We start from the raw sequence: 27,821 nt of genomic DNA, 5'->3' as shown, positions 1-27,821 counted from the left end.
TTCCTCTGGCGTCACTTCCCGCGCGGCCTCGCTTCCGCTTCTGTCTCTAGTCCGGTCATCTCCTTCCGCCTGGCTGTTTCCAGGGTAACTAGCCGCGCCGGTCGGAGACGGCTGTCGCCCGCCCGCCGTAAGTAGCTCAGCAGCGGGCTAGGGATGCAGCCTGCTCTCAGCGACCTCCTCGGTGGAGGGGAGCCCTGCCCTGCCCTTCTTCCCCGCGCCCCCGAGGTAGAGCAGTGTCCCTCCCCCAGAGGTGTTAGGACTGCCCCCCCCCCTCGGGCCAGGAATCCCCCCACCCTCAGAGGCTGCTCCTCTTCCCTTCCTACCCCCCCACCCAGGTTCTTGGGACAGTGCTTGACCCACAAGAGATCAGATTCACCCCCACCCCGCCCCGAGGACTGCATTCCCCACAGGGGAGAAAGTCTCCCCTCCTTATGAAGTGGAGGACTGTCCCAACCCTCCACTCCCCTCCAGCGGTGGGTCTCAACCTTTCCAGACTAATGGACCCCTTTCCAGGAGTCTGATTTGTCTTGTGTACCCCGAAGTTTCACCTCACTTAAAAACTACTTGCGTACAAAATTAGATATAAAAATACAGAAGTGTCACAAAAAGAACCAGGAGAACTTGAGGCACCTTAGAGACTAACAAATTTATTTGAGCATAAGCTTTCGTGGGCTAAAACCCACTTCATCCGATGCATGCAGTGGAAAATACAGTGGGAAGAGATATATACACAGAGAACATGAAAAAATGGGTGTTGCCATACACACTATAACGAGAGTGATCAATTAAGGTGGGCTGTTATCAGAAGGAGAAAAAAGCTTTTGTGGTGATAATCAGGATGGCCCATTTCCAACAGTTGACAAGAAGGTGAGAGTAACAGTGGGGGCTGGGGGGAGAATAAGCATGCAGAAATAGTTTTACTTTGTGTAAAAGTGTCACAGTACGCTATCACTGAAAAATTGATTATGTTCTCATTTTTGCCATATGATTATAAAATAAATCAATTGGACTTTAAATATTTTACGTACATTTCAGTGTATAGTATGTACAGCAGTATAAACAACTCACTGTCTGTGTGAAATATTAGTTTGTACTGACTTTGCTAGTGCTTTTTATGTAGCCTGTTGTAAAACTAGGCAATATCTAGATGACTTGATGTACCTCTGGAAGATATTTGCACATGGGCCACGAGTATTGAAGGCAGGGGAAGGCTGTGCCTCCCCAAACAACCTTGCATGGCCCCACACACACTCTGCCCCCAGACTCCTTCCTGCTTCCCGGGTTGTGCTGCGGGGGGGCTAGAGGGCTAACGGTGGCTGGTCTGTGATCTGGGGTTGGGGGAGGGAGGCCATGCTGCCCGCCCGCCCAGCCCTCCGGTGCTGTGGGGGGCACCGCACGCTCACCCCCCTGGCATTCCGGGGCTGGCGGGAGGGCAACACCGGCTGCTCACCCGCCCGTCATTTCGGGGCTAGCGGGGCCTGGGTGGCTGGAGGCGTGGGGGGGAAGCTGGCTGCCGCGCCAGGAGGGGGTGGACTCTGGGCTCCAGGGGGAGAGGCCTCAGGCAGAAGGGGTGGTCCAGCCAGGGGCTAGCCTCCCTGAGCCAGGGATTCACCCGCCACGCATGCCTCTCTCCTGGTTGAGAGCCACTGCCCTTGAGGTCTCTGACTGACACCTCCACCCCTCAGGACAGTGGTGGGCAACTTGCAGTCCGTCAGGGTAATCTGCTGGCGGGCTGCGAGACAGTTTGTTTACATCAACTGTCTGCAGGCATGCCTGTCCGCAGCTCCCAGTGGCTGCCATTCATCGTTCCCAGCCAACGGGAGCTATGGAAAGTGGTGTGGGCCTGCAGATGGTTGATGTAAACAAACTGTCTTGCGGCCCACTAGCTGATTACCCTGACGGACCGCAGGTTGCCCATCACTGACTCAGGAGTAAAGGACTGTGCCTCCTGCCTCCCCTGGAACTGCCCCTCCCGCCCCTGAAGCAGGAGCATAGGGAATTGGTCCCCTCCCCAGCCCAGCAGAATAGGAGACTGAGTCCCCACTTAAGTGCGAAGGACTTCCCGCCATCTTCCACTCTTCAGAGTCCGGTGACCTCAAAGTATGTTGCAGCCAGGAGGAAAGGATGGGGATTGATAACCCCCACACACTGGGTGTGGTGCAGCCCTTACAGTAACTGAGTAGTTGAGCCCATGTGTTCTCTCATTCTTTCCCACTAAGCTTCTGGTGGGCAACCCTACTGCTTTGACATGGTGCCCAGGCATCAGAACCATCTTCCTTGGGGTAGAAAGTTTTGGGCCTGCTTGCCTTTTTCTAGATGTTTGTACAGTGTGTAAAGCATCTAGAGTGCTAGAGAGGAGCTTGATAACCTAATGAAACAATATCTAGATATGGAATTTATTTTAAACTTTTTATTACACTTTTCATCCCAAAGGTGTTCACGGACTACACATACCGCCTGAAAAACAGCCACCTCTGAGGTGGAGAGGACAGCAATTGGGCTGACATCAGTCGTACAAGACAACAGTGGAAGGAAAGGAGTTTTGGCCAAAGGTACTAGGACAAACTCCTACTTATAGGAAAAGTGCCCTAGAATCTTTCATATCCACATAGAGCAGATAGGAGACAGGACTCATCCAAATAATTCCTTTATAGTATGAACGGCATAGATATAAGTTGCTAGAATTGAATTCGTCCTACTGAGTTATAAACCTGTGGTTCAAGGAAGCTGAAGGTATTTCAAACCTGATGTTTAAAACACCAATCTGTCTTTTGCCTGTTTAGTAATGTAGTTTGTTTTTCATGTTTGGGATAGGGATGTCATGAGGAAAGGAACAGTATAGTGACCGTACAGAGTTTTAATTGAGAATTCATGAACTATACTTCAGCATCTCTTTCTCCCTGTCTATGTGCAGCCTTATTTTGTGGGATTGATTGGAGTCAGATCATGTCCACTCCTCCTCTTGCTGGGGCAGGGATGCCTCCTGGTGCTTTCTCAGGACCACAGGCTCAAGCAGCCCGAGAAGTGAACACAGCTTCTCTCTGTCGCATTGGCCAAGAAACTGTGCAGGATATTGTATTTCGGACAATGGAAATCTTTCAGCTACTGAGGAATATGCAGGTGAGATGCAGAAAGACCTTCCCTTTTCATACTCTTCTGTTCCTTTCCCATCTCCTACCAACTAGTTGTTAAAAAAAAAAAAAAAAAAGGTAATACAGTTGGAGGTGATCGGGTACATCATAGCATGTGTAGAAAGTGTTTTCAGTATTTGAGGGGGTAGTTTAGCTTAGAGCAAGTTCTTGACCAAAGTGCTTTCAGGGGTGAGAATATGTTGTCTGTATATTGCTGTTGGATTATTTCTGTAAATCTGTTCTTCCATCCTGGTTGCATAAGCATTGTGAATTAGAGAAAATCCTCATTTAGTGTACTGTGGGTACACGCTAAATGTAAGACTTTTGTCTTTATGTTTCTATTTTCTTTTAAGAAATAACAAAATTTGTTTGTATGCTAACTTCTTTTCTGTATTCTTGCTGGCCTTTGTGGATTATTTTGCCAGAGATCTTTTGGTCATCTTACTATAGAATAACATTTTCCATCCAAAACTGGGTGAAATTCTTAACGCTCTTTTTATACTCAGAAAGTGGTACAAGTAATTTTCAGTGTGAGGCTGGTTACTGAGTAAATAAACAAATAAACCCCAAGATGTAATTGTATTTAAAGAATAGAATCTGAGAAGATGAATTGGAATATAATCCTTTTATTTCTTCCTGTGACTATGATTTTATTTTTTAGTTGGACGTTCTTATATTGTAATTTTTTATCTATATCTAGGTATTTATGTCAAAAATTATTGCTAAAGCATTTTGATACTGAGCTTGATAACATCTCATAAAATTTTAAGATGGCATCCAATATCACATCTTCTACATCTTGTATAACCAATTTAAGCATTCTGATGTTAAGAAGAATAGCACTGAGTTCATCATTAAACAGTCCCAGATCTTGGAAGGAGCTTTGCTCACGTAAACTCCTACACCTGCACAGAACCCTACTGACTTAAGTGATGGCAGGAGCGCTTCTATGAGGAGCACATTGTAGCGGTCGGGTCTAAAAATAAACTAATGGCTGCTAGTGGTCACTGCATATTGTAAAAAGACTGCATATTGTTAGGGTATTTGTAATAACTGTTAACATCACTCTTCTCCTACTGTTTGAAATGACCCTTTGGAAGCTTGGATTTTATATATATATATATATATATATATTTTTTTTTTTGGTTGCTTATGTTCTTCTCCTGCTGAGTTGAAGTCCTGTGCTTATTTTTATTTGTTTTTACTTGTACTAGTTGTATCATAGCACTTGTTTTGGGAGGTGAGAGAAATACTAGAGGCCAGGTACTTGTATCCGTGGGAAGAATCCAACAATTATTGAAGTAAATGGGAGCTGAGTAGAAACATTTTTGAGTATAAGACAGAATTTGGCCAACGAAATGGAAAAGCCTTTGTAAATTAATATATAACAAATTAAAAAGTTATAGCTTGAGAATTATTGCATTTCTAAGAGGTTTTCAGGAACTGTGAATCTTACTAGAGTTGCATAATTTTTTAATGAACAAGTTATTTTTTTAAAAATCCAGATTTAACGATGAAGAGTCTCATTTGAGCTTCTTCACTATATTTGAATAAAAGTAAAGTGAGAAGGTTTGTAAAATAACTGCAAGAAAAATATATATCCTTAAGGAGTATTGCTTTTAGCAATGGCGAATACAGTTAGATTAAGTATTGCAAATCCTCTATTATTGTAATGACATTAATATGATGCTATCCTTAAGTTAAAAGTAAAGGTGAAAAAAGAACAATTTATTTGTGGACTAAATAAGAAAGTAGTACCAGTGTACAGGTTGTACACTATTATTAACAGGACATAATCTAGTTGTTTGAAAATGTTCCTTAGATCAGAAAGGGAGGATACAAAAAATAATTTCTGAATAAATTGTTTTTACAACATTTAAACACAGTGAAAGAAACCATGGCTTCTATGAAATTCAATCCAATTCACATAGCCTTGAGCTGTTAAAACCCTTTGAGCTATAACTAGCAAATATATACAGTCTATCTTAGTTCTCTTTTCAACTCTTAAAGAAATGCTCACGCATTTGGTACAGCTTAATGAAGTAATTAACTTAGATATAGGGGAAATAATGTTATTCAAAAATAAATATTTTCTGTGTTATGTAACAGTACTAAAACCACTTCTGTAAAGTAAAGTAATGCACATTGGAAAAAATAACCCCAACTATACATACAATATGATGGGGCTAATATAGCTACAACTAATCAGGAGAAAGATCTTGGAGTCATCGTGGATAGTTCTCTGAAGACGTCCATACAGTGTGCAGCGGCAGTCCAAAAAGCATATGGGATGTTAGGAATCATTAAAAAAGGGATAGAGAATAAGACGGAGAATATCTTATTGCCCTCATATAAATCCATGGTACGCCCACATCTTGAATACTGCGTACAGATGTGGTCCCCTCATCTCAAAAAAATATACTGGCATTAGAAAAGGTTCAGAAAAGGGCAACTAAAATGATTAAGGGTTTGGAACAGGTCCCATATGAGGAGAAATTAAAAAGGCTAGGACTTCTCGGCTTGGAAAAGAGGAGACTAAGGGGGGATATGATAGAGGTCTATAAAATCATGAGTGGTGTGGAGAAAGTGAATAAGGAAAAGTTATTTACTTGTTCCCATAATATCAAAACTAGGGGCCACCAAATGAAATTAGTGGGTAGCAGATTTAAAACAAATCATAGAATAACAGAGTTGGAAGGGACCTCTGGAGGCCATCTAGTCCAACCCCCTGCCCAGAGCAGGACCAATCCCAACTAAATCATCCCAGCCAGGGCTTTGTCAAGTCTGACCTTAAAAACTTCTAAGGAAGGGGATTCCACCACCTCCCTAGGTAACACATTCCAGTGTTTCACCACCCTCCTAGTGAAAAAGTTTTTCCTAATATCCAACCTAAATCTCCCCCACTGCAACTTGAGACCATTACTCCTTGTCCTGTCATCTGTTATCACTGATAATAGTCTAGATCCATCCTCTTTGGATTCACCTTTCAGGTAGTTAAAAGCAGCTATCAAATCCCCCCTCATTCTTCTCTTCCGTAGACTAAACAATCCTGGTTCCCTCAGCCTCTCCTCATAAGTCATGTGTTCCAGACCCCTAATCATTTTTGTTGCCCTTCGCTGGACTTTCTCCAATTTCTCCACATCCTTCTTGTAGTGTGGGGCCCAAAACTGGACACAGTACTCCAGGTGAGGCCTCACCAGTGTCGAATAGAGGGGAACGATCACGTCCCTCGATCTGCTGGCAATGCCCCTACTTCTACACCCCAAAATGCCATTGTCCTTCTTGGCAACAAGGGCACACTGTTGACTCATATCCCACTTCTCGTCCGCTGTCACCCCTAGGTCCTTCTCTGCAGAACTGCTGCCGAGCCATTCGGTCCCTAGTCTGTAGCGGTGCATTGGATTCTTCCGTCCTAAGTGCAGGACTCTGCACTTGTCCTTGTTGAACCTCATCAGATTTCTTTTGGCCCAATCCTCCAATTTGTCTAGGTTCCTCTGTATCCTATCCCTACCCTCCAGCGTATCTACCGCTCCTCCCAGTTTAGTGTCATCCGCAAACTTGCTGAGGGTGCAATCCACACCATCCTCCAGATCATTAATGAAGATATTGAACAAAACCGGCCCCAGGACCAACCCTTGGGGCACTCCGCTAGGTACCGGCTGCCAACTAGACATGGAGCCATTGATCACTACCCGTTGAGCCCGACAATCTAGCCAACTTTCTACCCACCTTGTAGTGCATCCATCCAGCCCATACTTCTTTAACTTGCTGACAAGAATACTGTAGGAGACCGTGTCAAAAATTTTGCTAAAGTCGAGGAATAACACGTCCACTGCTTTCCCTTCATCCACAGAACCAGTTATCTCATCATAGAAGGCGATTAGATTAGTCAAGCATGACTAGCCCTTGGTGAATCCATGCTGACTGTTCCTGATCACTTTCCTCTCCTCTAAGTGCTTCAGAATTGATTCCTTGAGGGCATGCTCCATGATTTTTCCAGGGACTGAGGTGAGGCTGACTGGCCTGTAGTTCCCAGGATCCTCCTTCTTTCCTTTTTTAAAGATGGGCACTACATTAGCCTTTTTCCAGTCTTCCGGGACTTCCCCCGGTCGCCATGAGTTGTCAAAGATAATGGCCAATGGCTCTGCAATCACATCCGCCAATTCCTTTAGCACTCTCGGATGCAACGCATCCAGTTCCATGGACTTGTGCACGTCCAGTTTTTCTAAATAGTCCCGAACCACTTCTTCCTTCACAGAGGGCTGGCCACCTCCTCTCCATGCTGTGCTGCCCAGTGCAGTAACCTGGGAGCTGACCTTGATCATGAAGACAGAGGCAAAAAAAGCATTGAGTACATTAGCTTTTTCCACATCCTCTGTCACTAGGTTGCCTCCCTCATTCAGTAAGGGGCCCACACTTTCCTAGGCTTTCTTCTTATTGCCAACATACCTGAAGAAACCCTTCTTGTAAAAGGAATAAAAGGAAGTTCTTCTTTACTCAGCGCACAGTCAACCTGTGGAACTCCTTGCCTGAGGAAGTTGTGAAGGCTAGGACTATAACAGGGTTTAAAAGAGAACTGGATAAATTCATGTAGGTTAAGTCCATTAATGGCTATTAGCCAGGATGGGTAAGGAATGGTGTCCCTAGCCTCTGTGTGTCAGAGGGTGGAGATGGATGGCAGGAGAGAGATCACTTGATCATTACCTGTTAGGTTCACTCCCTCTGGGACACCTGGCATTAGCCACTGTGAGTAGACAGAATACTGGGCTGGATGGACCCTTGCTCTGACCCAATATGGCCTTTCTTATGTTCTCAGGATTTCATAGTAGAGTCCTTTTTGCAGAAAGTTATGACTGTATTTCCTTTCAATATTTTGTGTTATGGAAATCCACCTTAGCCTCTTCTTTTCTGTTACGAACCACAGAAATGTGACACTGAGCCCTAGTCTACACTACAAACTTATGTCAGTATAACTACATCGCTCAGGGGTGTGGAAAATTCTCACCCCTGAGTGCTGCAGTTATGTCAACCTAACTCCTGGTGTAGACAGCACTTTGTCAATGGGAGGGCTTTTCCTGTTGACATAGCTACCTCCTCTCCGGGAGGTGGAGTACCTATGCTGAGTGGAAAAGGTGTCCTGTTGGCAGGTAGCATTTTCATTAAGCATTATAGCACTGCAAGTGTAGACAAACCCTTAGTTCATCACATGGCTGAGGTGGCCAGCTAGATGCAGAGATCTCTAACTATTCATGATTTAACTTCAGTTACAGAATTCATATTTATAGTTGTGAGTATGATCACCTCCCAAATGAAAATAATGAAACAAATTCTTTCTCTCATTTCCGTCAGTGGGGAAACTTGAAAAGTAGAAGACATTTTGTTTTGTGATGAATGTGTATATGAGTCTGTGTAGAGAGCTTATTGTGGAAAAGCTAAGTTGATGAGGTATATTTTGTATTAAGTTCTAATTTTGGAAGTTCTGTAAGAGGGAGTTCCATAGTCTAGGTCAAGACACCCATTCTCTCATCTGTGTCATGATCCTCCTATCTTGGTAAACAGTTTCGTGGTTCCAGTACGATTTAGCTATCAGTGGAGAGAGAAGTGATCTTAGGTAACAAATGTTAACCCCACAGAGAGCTATGAATTTTAAAATTAAAGCTGGTCAAAAAATGCCAAAAAACCACAAAATTATTTCATCAAAATGTTGAATTTTCAAAAAGTTTCAATCCTTTATAAATTGGTCATAAACAGAAACAATAATTGAAAAATTTAGAAATATTTTGCCTAAAAAATGTTGTTGAAACTTTTTTTTTTTTAAATAACTATCTAAAATGAATTGAATACAGACTCCAGTGCCTTTGCTAAGTGAGCAGACTGCTGCACTCTGCATTATGGAGCCTCTTTCCCTAATATAGTGAATATGTCTGGGGCATAAGTGTGTGGATTACTGTGGTCAGATCTGTGGATGATACCAGAGAGCACAGTTTTCTGATTAGTCACAATAGAAAAGATGTTAGCATTTGAAAAACTATTTGAAGATATTAAATAAGAAGTTATTGACTATATAAAGGGTCTGTGATTACATAGGACTTGGGTTTGGCATATAGAATCAGTAGATATGATGCAAATTTTTAATGTAAAGAAAGTGGCTGGAACATCCATGACTGTTAGTCGGAGAGAAAATGTGAAAAATAGGTTTGTCAAGAACTTACAAAAATTAATTGCGATTAATCACAGGATTAAAAAAATTAATCGCGATTATTATTGTTTAACAGCGCGACTGGAATACCATTTATTTAAATATTTTTGGAAGTTTTCTACATTTTCAAATGTATTGATTTCAATTACAACACAGAATACAAAGTGTACAGTGCTTATTATTATTTTTATTACAAATGTTTGCACTGTAAAAAACAAAAGATATAGTATTTTTCAATTCACCTAATACAAGTACTGTAGTGCAACCTCTTTATCATGAAAGTTGAACTTACAAATGTAGAATTATGTACAAAAAATAACTGCATTCAAAAATAAAACAATGTAAAACTTTAGAGCCTACAAGTCCACTCAGTCCTACTTCAACCAATCATCCAGACAAATAAGTTTGGTTACAGTTTGCAGGAGCTAATGCTGACCGCTTCTTGTTTACAATGTCACCTGAAAGTGAGAACAGGCATTCACATAGCACTGTTATAGCCAGTGTCTCAAGATATTTACGTGCCAGATGCGCTAAAGATTCATATGTTCTTTCACGCTTCAGCCACCATTCCAGAGGACATGTGTCCATGCTGACGACAGGTTCCGCTCGATAACGATCTAAAGCAGAGCAGACTGAAGCATATTTATTTTCATCATCCGAGTCAGATGCCAAAAGCAGAAGATTGGATTTTCTTTTTTGGTAGTTCGGGTTCTATAGTTTCCACATCCAGTTCCTCTTTTAAGACTTCTGAAAGCATGCTCCACAGCTTGTCCCTCTCAGATTTTGGACAGCACTTCAGATTCTTAAACCTTGGGTCAAGTGCTGTAGCTATCTTTAGAAATCTCACATTGGTACCTTCTTTGCATTTTGTCAAATCTGCTGTGAAAGTGTTCTTTAAAACGAACATATGCTGGGTCATCAACCGAGACTGCTATAACGTGAAATATGTGGCAGAATGCAGGTAAAACAGAGCTGGAGACATACAGTTCTCCCCCAAGGAGTTCAGTTACAAATTTAATTAATGCATTATTTTTTTAATGAGCATCATCAGCATGGAAGCATGTCCTGTGGAATGATGGCTGAAGCATGAAGGGGCATACAAATATTTAGCATATCTGGCACATAAATATCTTGCAACACCAGCTACAAAAGTGCCATGTAAATGCCTGTTCTCACTTTTAGGTGACATTGTAAATAAGAAGCAGGCAGCAGTATCTCCCATAAATGTATACAAACTTGTTTGTCTTAGCGATTGGCTGAACAAGAAGTAGGACTGAGTGGACTTGTAGGCTCCAAAGTTGTACATTGTTTTGTTTTTGAGTGCAGTTATGTAACAACAAAAATCTACATTTGTAAATTACACTTTCACGATAAAGAGATTGCACTACAGTACTTGTATGAGGTGAATTGAAAAATACTATTTTTTTTTACAGTGCAAATATTTGTAATAAAAAATAATAATGTAAAGTGAACTCTGTACACTCTGTATTCTGTGTTGTAATAGAAATCAATATATTTGAAAATGTAGAAAAACATCCAAAATATTTAATAAATTTCAATTGGTATTCTTTTTCTATTGTTTAACAGTGTGATTAATCACTATTAATTTTTTAATCACAGTTAATTTTTTTGAGTTAATCGCTGAGTTAACTGTGGTTAATCAACAGCCCTAGTAAAAAAGAACTTTTTATAAACACTTCATTTTAGTTGATGGGATAGAAAGTTTGTTTTAGTAACTTTTTTTTGTTTGTTTTATTTTGTTAACTGTTTTCCTTTTTAAATTGTTTGGCTTCTTAAGCTACCAAATGGTGTTACTTATCATACTGGGACATACCAAGACAGATTAGCAAAGCTGCAAGAACATCTCCGTCAGCTATCAATACTCTTCAGGAAACTGAGATTAGTCTATGACAAATGCAATGAAAACTGTGCAGGGCTAGATCCTGTTCCCATAGAGGTAAGTATTTTCTTTGATATGTATGATTGTTGGGTCTGATTTTTATTGTTTGTTTATGTTACAGTAGCACCCATTCCTTCAAATTGCTTGTTATACTCAGCTGTTGTCTCTGATTTTAAACAAGACTGTAAACCAGTGGTCCACCAACTTTTTCTTTTGTGGCCTCTCTTACCCATGACGGAACCTGTCCACCCCCTACCCCTACCCCCACAACTACGGTTGGGAGCAGGACCGGAGCCATAGTCAGGAGCCGGGGCCATGAGCAGAGCCCCAGTTGGGGGCTAAGAGTGAGACTGGGGGCTGGGACTGGGAGCCAAGGCCAGGACTGCAGCTGGGGCCGCAGCCAGGGGTGAAGCCATGACCAGGACCCGAACTGAGGCTAGGGCTGGGGGTAGAGCAGGTCTGGGTGGCACTCCCTCCCCACCCCATGTGGGCTGTCCTGGGCCCCACAACGCCCCCCACCCGAGGTTCCTCTGCTCCCCCCGAGGGGGCGCACCCCACAGTTTGGGGACCACTGCTGTAAACTCTTCAGGGGACAGATTGTCACTTTGTGGAGCTGGTTGAAATTTTGAAGCTGGTTTTTTAATTTAAAAAAAAATTAAAAGAGAACTAAATTTTTTTCATTTAGATTGAATGAGGGTTTTTTTACTTTTGGAAGGATGAAAAATTTGAAACATTTTTTTAAATGAAATTAAATTTCATTTCAGATTTTGGAGTAGTCTTTGCCCCGTAGAAAAAAAGGAGAAAAGGTTTTGGGGTTTTTTTGTTTTAAAAAGCGGGAGAGAGTGAGACAGAGAGACAAACTGGGGAAAAACTTACTTTCTGTGTATCTTTTTTTATGCTTTTCCAGGGGAAAGAAATACATTTAGAGGGAAAAAAGTTAGAGTGGAGGTTTTTAGCCACTACTTTCTCTCACATTTTTTCTTTTTCCAGTTATTTTCCAGTGGGGAAAAAGTAGAGGAAGAACACTGGATGGAAAATCTTTCTTCCATTCCAAAATTCCAAAAGTAAACAGAAAACCTGAGACAAAATGAGAGTTTCTCCTTGATTTTTTTAATCTTTGTCAAATCTACCTTTTTTTCCTTTGAAATTTAGACATGCCCTACGTACTCTGAGTTTACTGTGTAGCACAATGGGGCACCTATCCTCATTGGGCCTCTGGATACTATTGCTGCTTCTGTTACTACTAGTAGTAGATTTTTGGATTTTCTACACCGTTTTACTCTTGTATTTGGGGGCAGTTTAATATAAACATGGTGTTATATGTTTTAAAATATTCACTAAACAGGGACAAAGAAATATAGGAAATTTAGGATCAGACCAGTGGTCCATCTAAACCAGGGGCGGGCAAACTTTTTGGTCTGAGGGCCGCATCGGGTTTCTGAAATTGTATGGAGGGCCGGTTAGGGGAGGCTGTGCCTCCCCAAACAGTGAGGCATGGCCTGGCCCCTGCTCCCTATTTGGCCCCGCCACTTCTCGCCCCCTGACGGCCCCCCCCGGGACTCCTGCCCTATCCAACCCCTCCATTCCCTGATGGCCCCCTGGGAACTCCTGCCCCATCCACCCCCCTTCCGACTGCCCCAGACCCTCGCCCCTAACTGCCCCCCACCACGTCATTCAACCCCCCCCTCCTTCCTGACTGGCCCCCCGGGACCCCTACCCCATCCACTCCTCCTGCTCCCTGTCCTCTGACTGCCCCCCACCGCCCCATCCAACCCCTCCTCTCCTTACTCTCTGCCCCCTCCGGGACTCCCGCCCCCATTCAACCCCTGTTCCCCGCCCTCTGACCGCCCCAACCCCTCTCCATGCCCCTGACCACCCCCCGAACTCCCCTGCTCTCTATCCAACCCCCTCTCCCCCCGCCCCGCTCCTTACTGCCTGGAGCCACGCCGCACAGCACAGAGCTCTGCAGCCCCGCCACCCAAAGCATTGCACCGTGCGGTGGCGTGGCTGTGGGGGAGGGGAGACAGCCTCCCAGGCCAGGAGCTCAGGGGCTGGGAGGACAGTCCCATGGGCCAAAGTTTGCCCACCTCTGATCTAGACCAGTCTCTGACAAGATTACCGCCCGCTTTAGAGAAAAGTACATGAAACCCTGCAGCAGGCTGTTATGGGATAATCCGCTCCATGGAAAGTTTCCTCCCAACCCCTGATAGATGGAGTAGACTTATGCCCCATAGCATGTAAATTTATATCCCTTCTTGGAGATTGTTTATGGGATTTGGGGTTTTTTTAAGCATTTGCTATTATATATATATGGATATTTTGTTATCCATATTAATGTCCAATCCCTTTCTGACTCCTTCTAATCTCATGGCCTCAGTGATATCTTGTTAAATGAGTTTCATTGTGCTTTGTGTGGAAGAAGTTTCATTTTATTGGTTTTGAGTTTGCTACCTTTGAGTTTCATTTTGTTCCTCTTGTGTTTTATGAGACAGGGTGAATAGAAGCTGAATCTACTAGACCATTCACTATTTTGTGTCCCTTTGTCATATTCCCTCTTAGGGCCTTTAATTACCTTCTATTATGAAAGTGAAAAAGTACAGTTGGTACAAACAGTATCTTGAAGAGGTAGAATTTGGGGCTGAATATAGCAAAATGGTATTGCATTGGTGAATGCAGAGAAATTGTCCTCCGGTTTAAAAGGAAGTGTGTGTGTTAAGTCAAGCACTCTTCCAGTTCCCAGATATCTATAACTAACATTCTATCAATAAAACTAGATTAAGAAAAGGTCGCATAACCATAACTCTGTCCCCTTGTGCATTGCTTTTGATGTAGTCTCTAATTACATACTAATACAATATAGTGTTCTACTTATATTAATTAATTTATATTAATTTAGCTCCCGTCCTGCCACTGATTCCATCAGAACCAGTTGCAGGATTCTGGCTTTAGATTACATGTGAAGCATCTTGGAAAAAAAATTTTTTTCATTGTTGCTATACTCTGTTTTCATTGGCAATCTTTATTTACTTAAATGTTCTAAAATAAATCTCTCTTCAATTTATATATGTTAGTATAGTTGGTATCCTTGTACTGTTCAACTCCTTTTCAACCGACAGATCAGTACGTGAGGCAATTAACTATGAAGCTGGCCTAGCTACCAACTTTCTTTGCCTGAATTTCCTGAATGTTGAGTGCTTAACTGTTCAATTTGAATGTTCTTAGTCGCTTTTATCAAAAATTACATTTGGTTTAGAGATCAAAGAAATTTCATAGTGTAGAATATTTGGCTGTATGCTACCAGAATGCCTTCTCCTTGCCTTGCAGGGTAGTAAAGGAAGCCCTCCTCCAGAGAACCTTAGTAGCTAAGTAGCTTCTGCCTTATAGGATGCAAATATTATAAGTCATGCACTTTCATTACATTTTCACTCTACAGCTTAGATGCACATATGTAGTGTGGAATTCATTGGCTGTCCACTTTAACAAGATTAATGAAAATTCTGTGCAAAATGTATTTCACGTGCATGAAATTCAATTTTCAATAGGTTAAATCAGAGCTAGTTTTCACCAGTATATTCAAAGGTGGTCATTTTAGAATGAGGACTCCTACATGCCAAATTTAAACTTCCTGCCCACATCCATTTTACTTCTAGAGTTGTAAAAAAAAAAAAAAAAAAAAAAAGGCATTTGATTTTTTTTTTTAAATTGGGGATGTCTGAGGAAGATGGGAGGTTCCACTCTTGTACTTTAAAATACATTTAATGTCTTTGCTCAACTTAAAAAAATAAAAACCTCCCTTAAGCAGAGACCAATCCTGCAAAGTTATGGTACAAGGGGTAACTGTTTCAGTAAGTTATGAATGTCTGAAAATGGGTTAGGATGGAAATTATCATGCTATCTGAGGTTTAACAGATATATTTGGACCGCATAAATGATTTAGTATTCATGATTTCTCTTCCTTTCACATTCCCTCAGCATAAATGGTTCAGTTTCCAATGTAGCTGAATAACAGATGAATGTGCATTTGATTGAGAACCTATTCCCTAATCCTTAACCCTTGTCTTCTCCTTACACATTTTCAGTAATTACTAGTCTTAGTTTTGGCTGTTCTCTGTTTAAATTTAAGAGGATCTTATTCTACTAGCAGCTTCATCTTTTCTCAGTGCCTAACGTCTCAGGACTCAGACATTGTGTTGACATTTAGAAGCGTTCCATATTCTCAATTTTTTTCAGAAATGGGAGTTTAAAGACGAAACAATGGACTGTGTGCCTTCACATACAAGTTCCATTAACTCTAAGATCTAATTCTAAGTTGTTGTAGGGTACTGCTTTTGAATCAGAGTAGTATTTTTTTGCTATGCAGAAAAATACTTTTGTCTGTAATTTTTATATGCAAATTGGTTGGATTTTCTTTTAAAGGAAGGATATGGGTGTTAAAGTTCATTTAGGGCTCTTCATCAGATTTTGTGTTCAGGCTGTTTCTCTTTATAATGGCAGTTTGTAGGAAATGATGAAACATGGGTTATTTGATCTGATCACAATGGAAAATATTTAAGACAAAATTCATATTTGACATATTTTTCTGTTAAGATCTTTCTATTTGAATCAACCTATAATGGTCAAAAATACAAAGACATCATAATATAGACTTCTTAAAATATTAAAGGCTAGATTTTGCCTCTTTGTAAACCACAGCCCATGTTGAGGCCTGCATAAAGCTGCAGTGGCACAAGCATATGTCTGTGAGGCATTGTGCCTATTTGAAGCACAATACCCTTCCCTGGTGTACGGGGGTGCTTGCTGGAGCCATTCTGTGGGCCTTTGTGGGGGAAGGGAGGTGTTGAGTAAGCCATGTCCCCACCACCTCCCTTTAGGCAATTTGAACTCCCAGAGAAAGCAGTGATGTCTTTGCTCTCTTATGCACCTATCCAAAGGCTAAGGACAATCTGGCCCTAATATTGTACACCTGTAAAAAGAAACTTTCCTTCTTATTCTCTGTCTGCCACTGTTCCTCTTTCCCTCTTCTCACTTACTTCCCCTTCCTCCCCGCCCCACCAAAAAAAAAAAAGGGAAACAAAGGAGTGGTTCAGATTAAGAACTCTGTATTTGCATATATTCCAGTGCAGAGCTCCCATTGCCCACTGAATGAGAGCTGCAGGGTTAGCATATTTTAAAATCAGCTTCTTATGTTCCTTGATTCTGTAAAAAATACTGTTTACAAGCTTGACAGTGTTAAAATAATAATACTAAATAGTCCTTTACAAACATAAACTTCAGATCAGGAAACTTGTTAAAATTTCTGTTTAATATATTTAAACTACTGAGAGCAGAGGTTTATAATGGAAATGACATTGGCACAGAAATGCTTCATTTTGACTGTATTGCCATAAATGTAGATGAGAAGTTTATTTTGGCCCCATAATTCTGGAGCATATACTATCGTTCTCTTCAAATTTTTAGCATACATAGCAAAAATAGTTTTTTACTTGAACTTTAACATTTGGTTCACCTTTATAGCAACTTATTCCATATGTTGAAGAGGATGGATCCAAGCATGATGATCGTGGTGTTGCAAGCCAGCTTCGTTTTGCTAGTGAGGAAAGAAGGGAAATCATGGAAGTAAATAAGGTAACAAAGTTGAGATTGACTTGCATGACGCAGAAAATATGTTGCTTTGTCCATGTGAAGCTTGTATTACTAGATTGCTCCATAAAATGCAGTGTGTTTGCTCTTTGGCCCCAAGTAACAAATAGTTCAGGAGTAAACATTTCTTGTGTATCAGGATTTCAGCGTTCTCCATCATAGAATCATAGAATATCAGGGATGGAAGGGACCTCAGGAGGTCATCTAGTCCAACCCCCTGCTCAAACCAGGACCAATCCCCAACTAAATCATCCCAGCCAGGGCTTTGTCAAGTCTGGCCTTAAAAACCTCTAAGGATGGAGATTCCACCACCTCCCTAAGTAACGCATTCCAGTGTTTCACCACCCTCCTCGTGAAAAAGTTTTTCCTAATATCCAACCTAAACCTCCCCCACTGCAACTTGAGACCGTTACTCCTCGTTCTGTCATCTGCTACCACTGAGAACAGTCTAGATCCATCCTCTTCGGAACCCCCTTTCAGGTAGTTGAAAGCAGCTATCAAACCCCCCTCATTCCTCTCTTCCACAGACTAAACAATCCTGGTTCCCTCAGCCTCTCCTCATAAGTCATGTGTTCCAGTCCCCCAATCATTTTTGTTGCCTTCTGCTGGACGTTTTCCAATTTTTCCACATCCTTCTTGTAGTGTGGGGCCCAAAACTGAACACAGTACTCCAGATGAGGCCTCACCAATGTCGAATAGAGGGGAACGATCACGTCCCTTGATCTGCTGGCAATGCCCCTACTTATACAGCCCAAAATGTCATTGGCCTTCTTGGCAACAAGAAGACAACAACTGTTGTCTCATATCCAGCTTCTCGTCCACTGTAACCCCTAGGTCCTTTTCTGCAGAACTGCTGCCTAGCCATTCGTCCCTAGTCTGTAGCGGTGTATGGGATTCTTCCGTCCTAAGTGCAAGACTCTGCACTTGTCCTTGTTGAACCTCATCAGATTTCTTTTGGTCCAATCCTCTAATTTGTCTAGCTCCCTCTGTATCCTAACCCTACCCTCCATCGTATCTACCTCTCCTCCCAGTTTAGTGTCATCTGCAAACTTGCTGAGGGTGCAATCCACACCAGCCTCCAGATCATTAATAAAGATATTGAACAAAACCGGCCCGAGGACCAACCCTTGGGGCATTCCACTTGATACCGGCTGCCAACTAGACATGGAGCCATTGATCACTACCCGTTGAGCCCAACAATCTCGCCAGCTTTCTATCCACCTTGTAGTCCATTCATCCAGCCCATACTTCTTTAACTTGCTGGCAAGAATACTGTGGGAGACTGTGTCAAAAGCTTTGCTAAAGTCAAGGAACAACACATCCACTGCTTTCCCCTCATCCACAGAGCCAGTTATCTCGTCATAGAAGGCAATTAGATTAGTCAGGCATGACTTGACCTTGGTGAATCCATGCTGACTGTTCCTGATCACTTTACTCTCCTCTAAGTGTTTCAGAATTGATTCCTTGAGGACATGCTCCATGATTTTTCCAGGGACTGAGGTGAGGCTGACTGGCCTCTAGTTCCCAGGATCCTCCTCCTTCCCTTTTTTAAAGATGGGCACTACATTAGCCTTTTTCCAGTCGTCCGGGACCTCCCCTGAACACCATGATTTTTCAAAGATAATGGCCAATGGCTCTGCAATCACAGCCGCCAAATCCTTTAGCACTCTCAGATGCAGCGCATCCGGCCCAATGGACTTGTGCTCGTCCAGCGTTTCTAAATAGTCCCGAACCACTTCTTTCTCCACAGAGGGCTGGTCACCTCCTCCCCATGCTGTGCTGCCCAGTGCAGTAGTCTGGGAGCTGACCTTGTTCGTGAAGACAGAGGCAAAAAAAGCATTGAGTACATTAGCTTTTTCCACATCCTCTGTCACTAGGTTGCCTCCCTCATTCAGTAAGGGGCCCACACTTTCCTTGACTTTCTTCTTGTTGCTAACATACCTGAAGAAACCCTTCTTGTTACACTTAACATCTCTTGCTGTCTGCAACTCCAGGTGTGATTTGGCCTTCCTGATTTCACTCCTGCATGCCCGACCAATATTTTTGTACTCTTCCCTGGTCATTTGTCCAGTCTTCCACTTCTTGTAAGCTTCTTTTTTGTGTTTAAGATCAGCAAGGATTTCACTGTGAAGCCAAGCTGGTCGCCTGCCATATTTACTATTCTTTCTACACATCGGGATGGTTTGTCCCTGTAACCTCAGTAAGGATTCTTTAAAATACAGCCAGCTCTCCTGGACTCCTTTCCCCCTCATATTATTCTCCCAGGGGATCCTGCCCATCAGTTCCCTGAGGTTGTCAAAGTCTGCTTTTCTGAACTCCAGGGTCCGCATTCTGCTGCTCTCCTTTCTTCCTTGTGTCAGGATCCTGAACTCGACCATCTCACAGTCGCTGCCTCCCAGGTTCCCATCCACTTTTGCTTCCCCTACTAATTCTTCCTGGTTTGTGAGCAGCAGGTCAAGAAGAGCTCTGCCCCTAGTTGGTTCCTCCAGCACTTGCACCAGTAAATTGTCCCCTACTTCCAAAAACTTCCTGGTTTGTCTGTGCACCACTGTATTGCTCTCCCAGCAGATATCAGGGTGATTGATGTCTCCCATGAGAACCAGGGCTTGCGATCTTGTAACGTTCGTGAGTTGCCGGAAGAAAGCCTCGTCCACCTCTTGCCCCTGGTCCGGTGGTCTATAGCAGACTCCCACCACAACATCACCCTTGTTGCTCACACTTCTAAACTTAATCCAGAGACTCTCAGGTTTTTCTACAGTTTAATACCAGATCTCTGAGCAGTCATACTGCTCTCTTACATACAGTGCAACTCCCCCACCTTTTCTGCCCTGCCTGTCCTTCCTGAACAGTTTATATCCATCTCCATGACAGTACTCCAGTCATGTGAGTTATCCCACCAAGTCTCTGTTATTCCAATCACATCATAATTCCTTGACTGTGCCAGGACTTCCAGTTCTCCCTGCTTATTTCCCAGGCTTCTTGCATTTGTGTATAGGCACTTGAGATAACTTGCTGTTTGTCCTGCTTTCTTAGTATGAGGCAGGAGCCCTCCCCTCTCGCGCTCTCCTGCTCGTGCTTCCTCCCAGTATCCCACGTCCCCACTTACCTCAGGGCTTTGGTCTCCTTCCCCCGGTGAACCTAGTTTAAAGTCCTTCTCACTAGGTTAGCCAGCCTGCTTGCAAAGATGCTCTTCCCTCTCTTCGTGAGGTGGAGCCCGTCTCTGCCTAGCACTCCTCCTTCTTGGAACACTATCCTATGGTCAAAGAATCCAAAGCCTTCTCTCCAACACCACCTGCGTAGCTCTTCATTGACTTCCACGATTTGACGGTCTCTACCCAGGCCTTTTCTTTCCACGGGGAGGATGGACGAGAACACCACTTGCACCTCAAACTCCTTTATCCTTCTTCCCAGAGCCACGTAGTCGGCAGTGATCCGCTCAAGGTCATTCTTGGCAGTATCATTGGTGCCCACGTGGAGAAGCAGGAAGGGGTAGCAATCCGAGGGCTTGATGAGTCTCGGCAATCCCTCCGTCACATCATGAATCCTTGCTCTTGGCAAGCAGCAGACTTCTCGGTTTTCCTGGTTGGGGCAGCAGATAGATGACTCAGTTCCCCTGAGGAGAGAGTCCCCGACCACCACCACCCGCCTCTTTCTCTTGGGATCGGTGGTCGTGGAACCCCGATCCCTAGGACAGTGCATCTCATGCCTTCCAATCGGCGGAGTCTCCTTCTGTTCCCTTCCCTCAGATGTATCATCTAGTCCACTCTCCGCATTAGTTCCTGTGGAGAGAACATGAAAACGGTTGCTTACCTGTGTTAGGGGACTTATTCCTTCACCCACTTACTTCCCTGGTCCTTCTCGCATGAACAGAGAGCAACAATACCCGAAGTCCAAAGGTGCAAACAATTCGACATTTATTGGGGTGAACTTCCAGCAAGCATGATTCCAGTTTCCTTCCTTAGTATCCTCCTTCCCAGCTCTGACACCACAGAGCCTTACACCTGTGTCCCTGTTCCCATTCCTGCCCTTAGCAAAACATGATTCCAATTTCCTTACTCCCATTCCCTGTTCCCATCTCCCCCACCTACACACCCATCCCCTCCCACCCACGCCCACTCACTTCCTCATTGACTACAGATTATATAGTAAAACTTGAGTTCTGCTTAGCTATACCTTAACCAATCATTTTCCTGAAATTTAACTAATCAATCCTAACATATTGTAACATGATTATGTAACCAATTATATCCCACCACCTTAATTAGTTTACACACAGCAAAATTAATTATACAGCAGACAGGAACAATCACAGAACCAGACAGAGATTATACAGACAAACAATAGCAAAGTGGGAACTATAATGACAAAACAATACAGAAGTGAGGATTTCACATCCCAGTATTGATAAGTGAGTTCTTGCCAGACAGGATGCTGTTTCCTTTTACATTTTCTAGGCACTTCCCTTTCTCTGGAGGTGATAGGCATTATCAGGACAGGATTGTATTCCTAACAGCCCAATAGCACCTTCTTTCAATGTGACTAGTTTGGAATGTGAGGATGTGACCGGTCGCTTCCTAGCTTATGGCTGCCTCTGCTGCTTAGCCAAAGGCCTTAGCCTAAGCACAGGGCCTCAGACTGTCACAGTAAGAAAAGGCCCTTACACCGGCAGACAGTGATTTTGATTCTCTTTTGTACCTCTATAACTAGCCAAGTGATAAGAATACACCTAAATTCTTAGAGTGTAGGCCTTTACAGACAGGCCTGAATATCTATATCCTAACAACCTGTATCTGCATTGCTGGTACATGGATGCACCCCTTTCTTCTTCTGGAGGTCACATGCTGCCAAATTTCTTCACTGTCCTCCTGTCCCCGCTGCACAGCCTGCTCTGAATCTTCAGAACATTGTGTTCGTAGAAGCATATCCTGATGTCTGTCCAGGAAATCTTCCGTTTCTCTTATGCAACGCAGGGTCGATACTTGTTTCTCCAGACCTTGAACCTTCTCTTCCAATATGGAGACCAGCTTGCACTTTGTACAGACAAAGTCGCTTCTGTCCTGTGGCAGAAAGACAAACATGGCACATCCGGTTTGTTCAGCAATTTTTGATTTTGTTCTACTGGTTGATTGCAGAGTTAAGGCACCCCAACAATCAAAACTCTGTTGCTCTCTACAATGTTTCCTAGCCAGTGCTGTGAGATTTTCATGAATGAGGTACATTTGGGTTTGTACCTAGTAGTTCTATTTAGTGTTTGGCGAGCAGATTGGGATGAGATCATAGTTGGGTTCTCTGTGGCTTTGAAGCTTCTCCAGGAATGGTGGATAGCAGAATGTATATACAATGTAAGATGTGAAAATATTATCAGAACTATGTTGTGGATTAATAATGAACTGTAGGGCTGCCACTCCAACACCTTTCATGAGTAATAAATTCCTTGTTTGAAGGGAAAAAAAAGGGTCTGCTTTTTGTATTTCGAGAAATTGAAGAAGAGCTTTTCTTTTGTCAAGTGTAGCATTTATGAAACACTAACTGGTTCAAGAAAATGTATCAGATATGCTAAAGATGCTGTTAAATTTTCAGTCTGAATGGCAGGTATAGTTACTAATTAAAATTTTATTCAAATCAGTGTAGAAAGGTTACTAAAATATACAGCATCACTAAAGCACAAGTAGTTGGTCCTTCAAATTGTAAAACATAAAGATAGGATTAAATATTTGAAGGGCTGAAATAGACATGTAAATACTAAGCAGAAAGCAGTACAGGTATATGTAAAATAGACAGAAAACAACTGAACAAAAGAAATATCTAGATTCCAAGTAATTAAAATAAGTGGTAGAGGGAAATACCAGAAAATCCACTGAAAATATTTCTTTGATGTTTCAACTTTTCAATTCCCAATTAGAGAGGGAAAGATATTACATAAAACCCTATATTTATTCACACACTGTATAGGCAAAAACATGGGGACAGCATGTGAATTGAGAGAAAAGCAACTGAAAGCTTTTCTGTTGTATTTTATCTTCTTATATGTTGATGTAGCGGGATTGTATATATTAAATCCTGTATAATGTTATACTGTGAATTTATGCACATTTATTTGCAATCTTTAACTGTTAATAAACATAACTGTCTGTATTTACTGTGTGTTTGATAGTTTTATGACATGTTTTTACCCTTGTTGTTTTACTTGTATGCAAATTGGTTTTTTAAACCTCCTTGGCATGATCTTGTGGAATTTCATAAATGTTTAAGCTTTCTTTTAGCAAAATAAATTAATAATAATAGAAATGTAGGACTGGAAAGGATCTCAATAGGCCATCTAGTCCAGTCCCCTGCACTGAGGCAAAACTGAGTACTATATCTAGACCTCCCTGACAGGTGTTTGTTTAACCTCTCCTTAAAAACCTCTGATGACAGAGATTCTATAACCTCCCTAGGTAATTTGTTTCAGTGCTTAACTACCATTACACTTAGGAAGTTTTTCCTAATGTCTAACCTAAATCTCCCTTGCTGCAATTTAACCCCATTACTGCTTGTCTGTCCTCAGTGGATAATGAGAGCAATTTATCACCCTCTTCTTTATGACAATCTTTTATGTACTGGAAGACTGTTATCCTGTCCCCTCTCAGTCTTCTGTTCTCCAGACTAAACAAACCCAATTTTTTTCAGTCTTTCCTTGTAAGTCATATTTTCTAGACATTTAGTCACCTTTGTTGCTCTCCTCTGGACTTTCTCCAGTTTATCTGCATCGAAGTGTGGTGCCCAGAACTGGACACAGTACTTCAGTTGAGGCCATATCAGTGCTGAATGGAAAAATTACATCTAGTGTCTTGCTTGCAACACCCCTGTTAATACATTCCAGAATAATGTCTGCTTTTTTGCAACGGAATTTCATTGTTTACTCATATTTAGTTTGTGCTCCACTATAACACCCAGATTCTTTTTTTCAGTACTCCTTCCTAAGCAGTCATTTCTCATTTTGTTTTTGTGCAGTTTATACTCCTGGGGGAATTCTGCACCAAAAAAATTAAAAATTCTGCGCACAATATTTTTTAAAATTCTGCAAAATAGTGCATATTTTATTTGTCAAAATAACACAATATAATGGTGCCAGTTTCCATTATTTTGATAATTTATTTCAAAATATCCACTAGCAAGTATGTCTGTAACAATACAGTCCAAAAAACCTGATTCTGGTAGAGTTTTTTTGACAAATAGATTCCTTATTAGGCATATTAATACAGAACTTTGAGTAATTCATTTAAATTAAAATACAGAACTGTATTTCCTGCACCTGTCAGAAGCAGCGCAAAGGCTTGGGGGGCGTCAGGGGTAATGGAGGAGTTGAGGGAGAGGGAAGGAGCCTGGAGTGAACCTGGAGGGTTGTGGGGTGTGGATGGGAGAAATATAGTATAGGTTTTTCGTGGGGGGAAGGGTTGGGATTGTTAGGGAATTGAGGAGACTCCCCCATTCAGTCAGGTACATCTGCCCCTGTCCCCGTATTCCCCATCCCCATGGGTCTCTGCAGCCTCCTCCCCCATCTTCAGGCTCAACGCTGTCACCCTACTAGCTCCTGAGTCCATGCCTCAGTCTGTTCCCCCACTAGCCATTCTGACTAGTCTCTGACACCCCCGCAGCAGCCCTGTGTGCCCCACGCTGTCCTAATCTGGCTCCGCAGGCAGGGTGCTCTGATGAAGTTCTACTCCTGGGGGAATTCTCTGCCACTGGGCATGTACAAATGTTTTTTTCCCCCCACAGAAAATGTATTCTGCCCCAGAAGTGCTGCAGTTCCACCTTTTGCCCACCAGAAGCCGCTGTGGTGCCCGAACAGCCAGCTGCATTCATGCTGCTAACTGTTCTGATGCCACAGCAGCCTCTGGTGGGCAAAAGGTGGAACTGCAGCATTTCTTGGGCAGAAATATATTTTCTGCGGGGAAGAACTTAGTTTGATGGGAGGGCTTCTCCTGTCGACATAGCTACTGCCTCTTAGGGCCTGTCTACACTATCCGCTGGATCGGCAGGCAACGATCGATCCAGTGAGGGTCGATTTATCGCGTCTAGTATAGATGCGATAAATGGACTGCTGAGCGCTCTCCTGTCAACTCACCGGTACTCCACCAGAACGAGGAGTGCAAGTGGAGTCGACGGGAGATCGTCAGCTGTCGACTTACTGCAGTGAAGACACCGCAGTAAGTAGATCTAAGTACGTCGACTTCAGCTACGCTGTTCACGTAGCTGAAGTTGCATACCTTAGATTGACCCTGCGCGGTAATGTAGACAAGCCCTTAGAGAGGTGGAGTACGTATGCTGATGGGAGAAGCTCTCCTGTTGGCATAGATAGCATTTTCACTATGCACTAGAGCGGCACAGCTGCAGCACTGTAAATATAGACAAGCCCTGATTTTGCTGGTCCCCTAACCCTACGGTATTTGTGTACCGCAGAATGTAGAATGAATAGGATGCCCTATTTGCTGGCCTGCACATCAGTTGTAAATCGGGGTTGAGCTGCTTTGGGAGAGCTGTTGAAAAAACTTGAACAGCTCTTTTCCTCACACTATGCCTGGTTCAGACCACCTCAGTTACAAACCCCTCGGGAATGGAGGTTGTTCAGAACTCTGAAATGTTCGTAACTCCGAACAAAATGTTATGGTTGTTCTTTCAAAAGTTTACAACTGAACATTGACTTAATACAGCTTTGAAACTTTACTATGCCAAAGAAAAATGCTGCTTTTAACCATCATAATGTAAATGAAACAAGCACAGAAACAGTTTCCTTACCTTGTCAATTTTTTTTTAAACTTTCCCTTTATTTTTTTTAGTTTATGTTTAACACAGTACTGTATTGTATTTTCTTTCTTTTGGGGGGGAGGGGGAAGTCTATGCTGCTGCCAGATTGCGTACTTCCGATTCCAAATGAGGTGTATGGTTGTCCGGTCAGTTCCTTAACTGGTATTTGTAACTCTGAGGTTCTACTGTACTACTAATCCACCACTTTTCTAAGCACTCAATTCACACAAAATATGCTCACATAAATTTACCTGTTCCCCCTTACACCATTTAACTAGTTCAGACTGTGCAGTTTTTTCTTCCTACAGAAACATGCTTTTCTTGCTTTAAGGGCTTTGCTAATATCTTCTGATGCCCACAATCACTCAGTTTTTAAAGGAGCTTGTTTGTGTTGTGAGAGACAAGGGTTCTGACCAAAAGACTGTTGTGAAAAGAAACAGTATTCCCACAGCACTCCTTAATTCCTGGTTTTTCTAATCCTCTAAGAATACATTTTAAAGAGAGCATGGCATTCAGTTGATGACGATGGGAGCACTGATGTGTGAGAATAAACCCCCTGTGCTACATTATGTAGTATGATTATTTTTTTTTAATTGAAATTCCAATTACATAGTCTGGGCTTGATCAAACACCACTTGATAAATTCTTTCTTTTCACAGAAACTGAAACAGAAGAATCAGCAGCTGAAGCAAATTATGGATCAATTACGGAATCTCATTTGGGACATAAATGCCATGTTGGCAATGAGGAACTGAACTATGATACAATTTAAGTATTTTTTGTAATTATGAAAATAGACTTTCTTTATTTTTTTGAAAATACATAATTTCTTTTTTCTAAAAAGCCATTCATTTTCCCCTCTCCTTATCCCACTGGTATACAAAACTCCTTTAATGTTACTATGTGGTTTCTTTTGTGATATTTAAATGTATTGGTTCTGTTTATGTAAACAATTCATCATGTAATTTGTACACACAATAGAGACTCATTTGTGTTTACTACAATAAGCTTTGTAACCTATAGTCATATTTTGGTTAGCATTCCAATTCCGCTGTTTTGGGTTTTTTTTAAAGCTGACTTCAAAACTTGTGTTTTTAAATAAATTTCTCAATGTTTAAACAAATAAAGCTTTTGTTTAAAATATAGTCAGTATTTAAATACGTTCACTGTATTTTCAATATTTTCAGTGGTCTGTAGTGAAAAACACTCAGGTGGGAAAGAAGGGAATGTAAGTGATACTAAGGAAATTTAAGATAAAGAATTATGGTTCTTATGTAAGTAATAATTGGATCCTAGGATGATTCATAATGGGAACATATGAATTGTCATGCCAAATCAGATGATTAGTTCATTTTGTCCAGTGTTGTGTGTCTGACAAAGGACAGAACTGGATGTTTCAGAGCAAAGTGCAAGAAGCCACATACAGAACAGTACTGGAATAACCTGCCTTTAGGGGATGCTGTAGTTTCCTCCTAACTCTTGTCCTTGACTAAAGAGTTACACATCCTGAAACATAAACATTTGTGTCTCTGATTTTTATCTTGTCTACTGTAACTGTAGATGTTCTTATTATCCTTTATATATGTCTAATTTTCTTGAATCCTTCTAAGCTGTTGAATTCAGAGTTGTCTGTGGCATTGAGTTTGACAGATCAATTACGTAATTTGGTTTAAAGATAGTATTTCTTTTTATCAGTTTTAAATATATTGGCTTTCAGTTCATTGGATAGCACTCTTATTCGTATATTCTGAGAAGGGATCACCGTGAGTGCCTGATTTCTTTTCCTGTATATCATTCATTTGTTCTATATTTATGCTGTCCCTAAATTGAGCAGTCTTATTCTTTTCAATCTCTCGCTATAGAGGTCTCCCCATTCCTCATTTTTTGTCCTCTTCTCTGAATCTCCCCTCTGCCCCCGCCTTATGTTTTTTAGATGAGGTGACCAACCAGAAGTTGAATGCAGTATTCCAGGTGAGCCATGTACTAGTGTGTAATGGAATTTGTATACTCCTACCTGAGTGTTTTGGTTGCTGCAATTGCCTGTTGTGTTTGAGCAAATTTTTCATTAAATTGTTCAGCATGACTTCCATGTTTTTCCTTAAGCGATTACCATTCATTTAGAAACCAGCAATGTATGTGAGTAGTCCATTGTCTTGCATTAGTC

At 42.0% G+C, this 27,821-nt stretch overlaps 1 protein-coding gene across 3 annotated transcripts; it reads left to right on the top strand.

The window, feature by feature from the left end:
* MED30 (mediator complex subunit 30) lies at nucleotides 1-26,802 on the top strand. 3 transcript variants are annotated; one of them, XM_037892087.1, is made up of 6 exons: nucleotides 1-127; nucleotides 2,434-2,552; nucleotides 2,915-3,120; nucleotides 11,129-11,287; nucleotides 16,745-16,855; nucleotides 26,317-26,802. In XM_037892087.1, the coding sequence occupies exons 3-6, from the start codon at nucleotides 2,947-2,949 to the stop codon at nucleotides 26,410-26,412; spliced, it is 540 nt and encodes a 179-aa protein (XP_037748015.1). In that variant the 5' UTR covers nucleotides 1-127; nucleotides 2,434-2,552; nucleotides 2,915-2,946; the 3' UTR covers nucleotides 26,413-26,802. The 3 variants fall into 3 exon arrangements, with proteins under 3 accessions (XP_037748015.1, XP_037748017.1, XP_037748016.1); XM_037892088.2 differs by having other exon boundaries at nucleotides 19-867; XM_037892089.2 differs by lacking the exon at nucleotides 2,434-2,552 and having other exon boundaries at nucleotides 9-127.
* The last annotated feature ends 1,019 nt before the right edge of the window (nucleotides 26,803-27,821 follow it).

Source organism: Chelonia mydas, chromosome 2 (genome assembly GCF_015237465.2).
Source record: "Chelonia mydas isolate rCheMyd1 chromosome 2, rCheMyd1.pri.v2, whole genome shotgun sequence".
Taxonomy (NCBI): Eukaryota; Metazoa; Chordata; order Testudines; family Cheloniidae; genus Chelonia; species Chelonia mydas.
Note: the sequence above shows the minus strand (reverse complement) of the source record. Positions and strands in the feature narration are given on the sequence as shown.

Bases quoted from the DNA above. Each gene is read 5' to 3' on its own strand.
- MED30 (XM_037892087.1), top strand. From the start codon at position 2,947: ATGTCCACTCCTCCTCTTGCTGGGGCAGGGATGCCTCCTGGTGCTTTC. The intron at 3,121-11,128 runs GTGAGATGCAGA...TGGCTTCTTAAG, and splicing joins AGCTACTGAGGAATATGCAG to CTACCAAATGGTGTTACTTA. The intron at 16,856-26,316 runs GTAACAAAGTTG...TTCTTTTCACAG, and splicing joins AAATCATGGAAGTAAATAAG to AAACTGAAACAGAAGAATCA.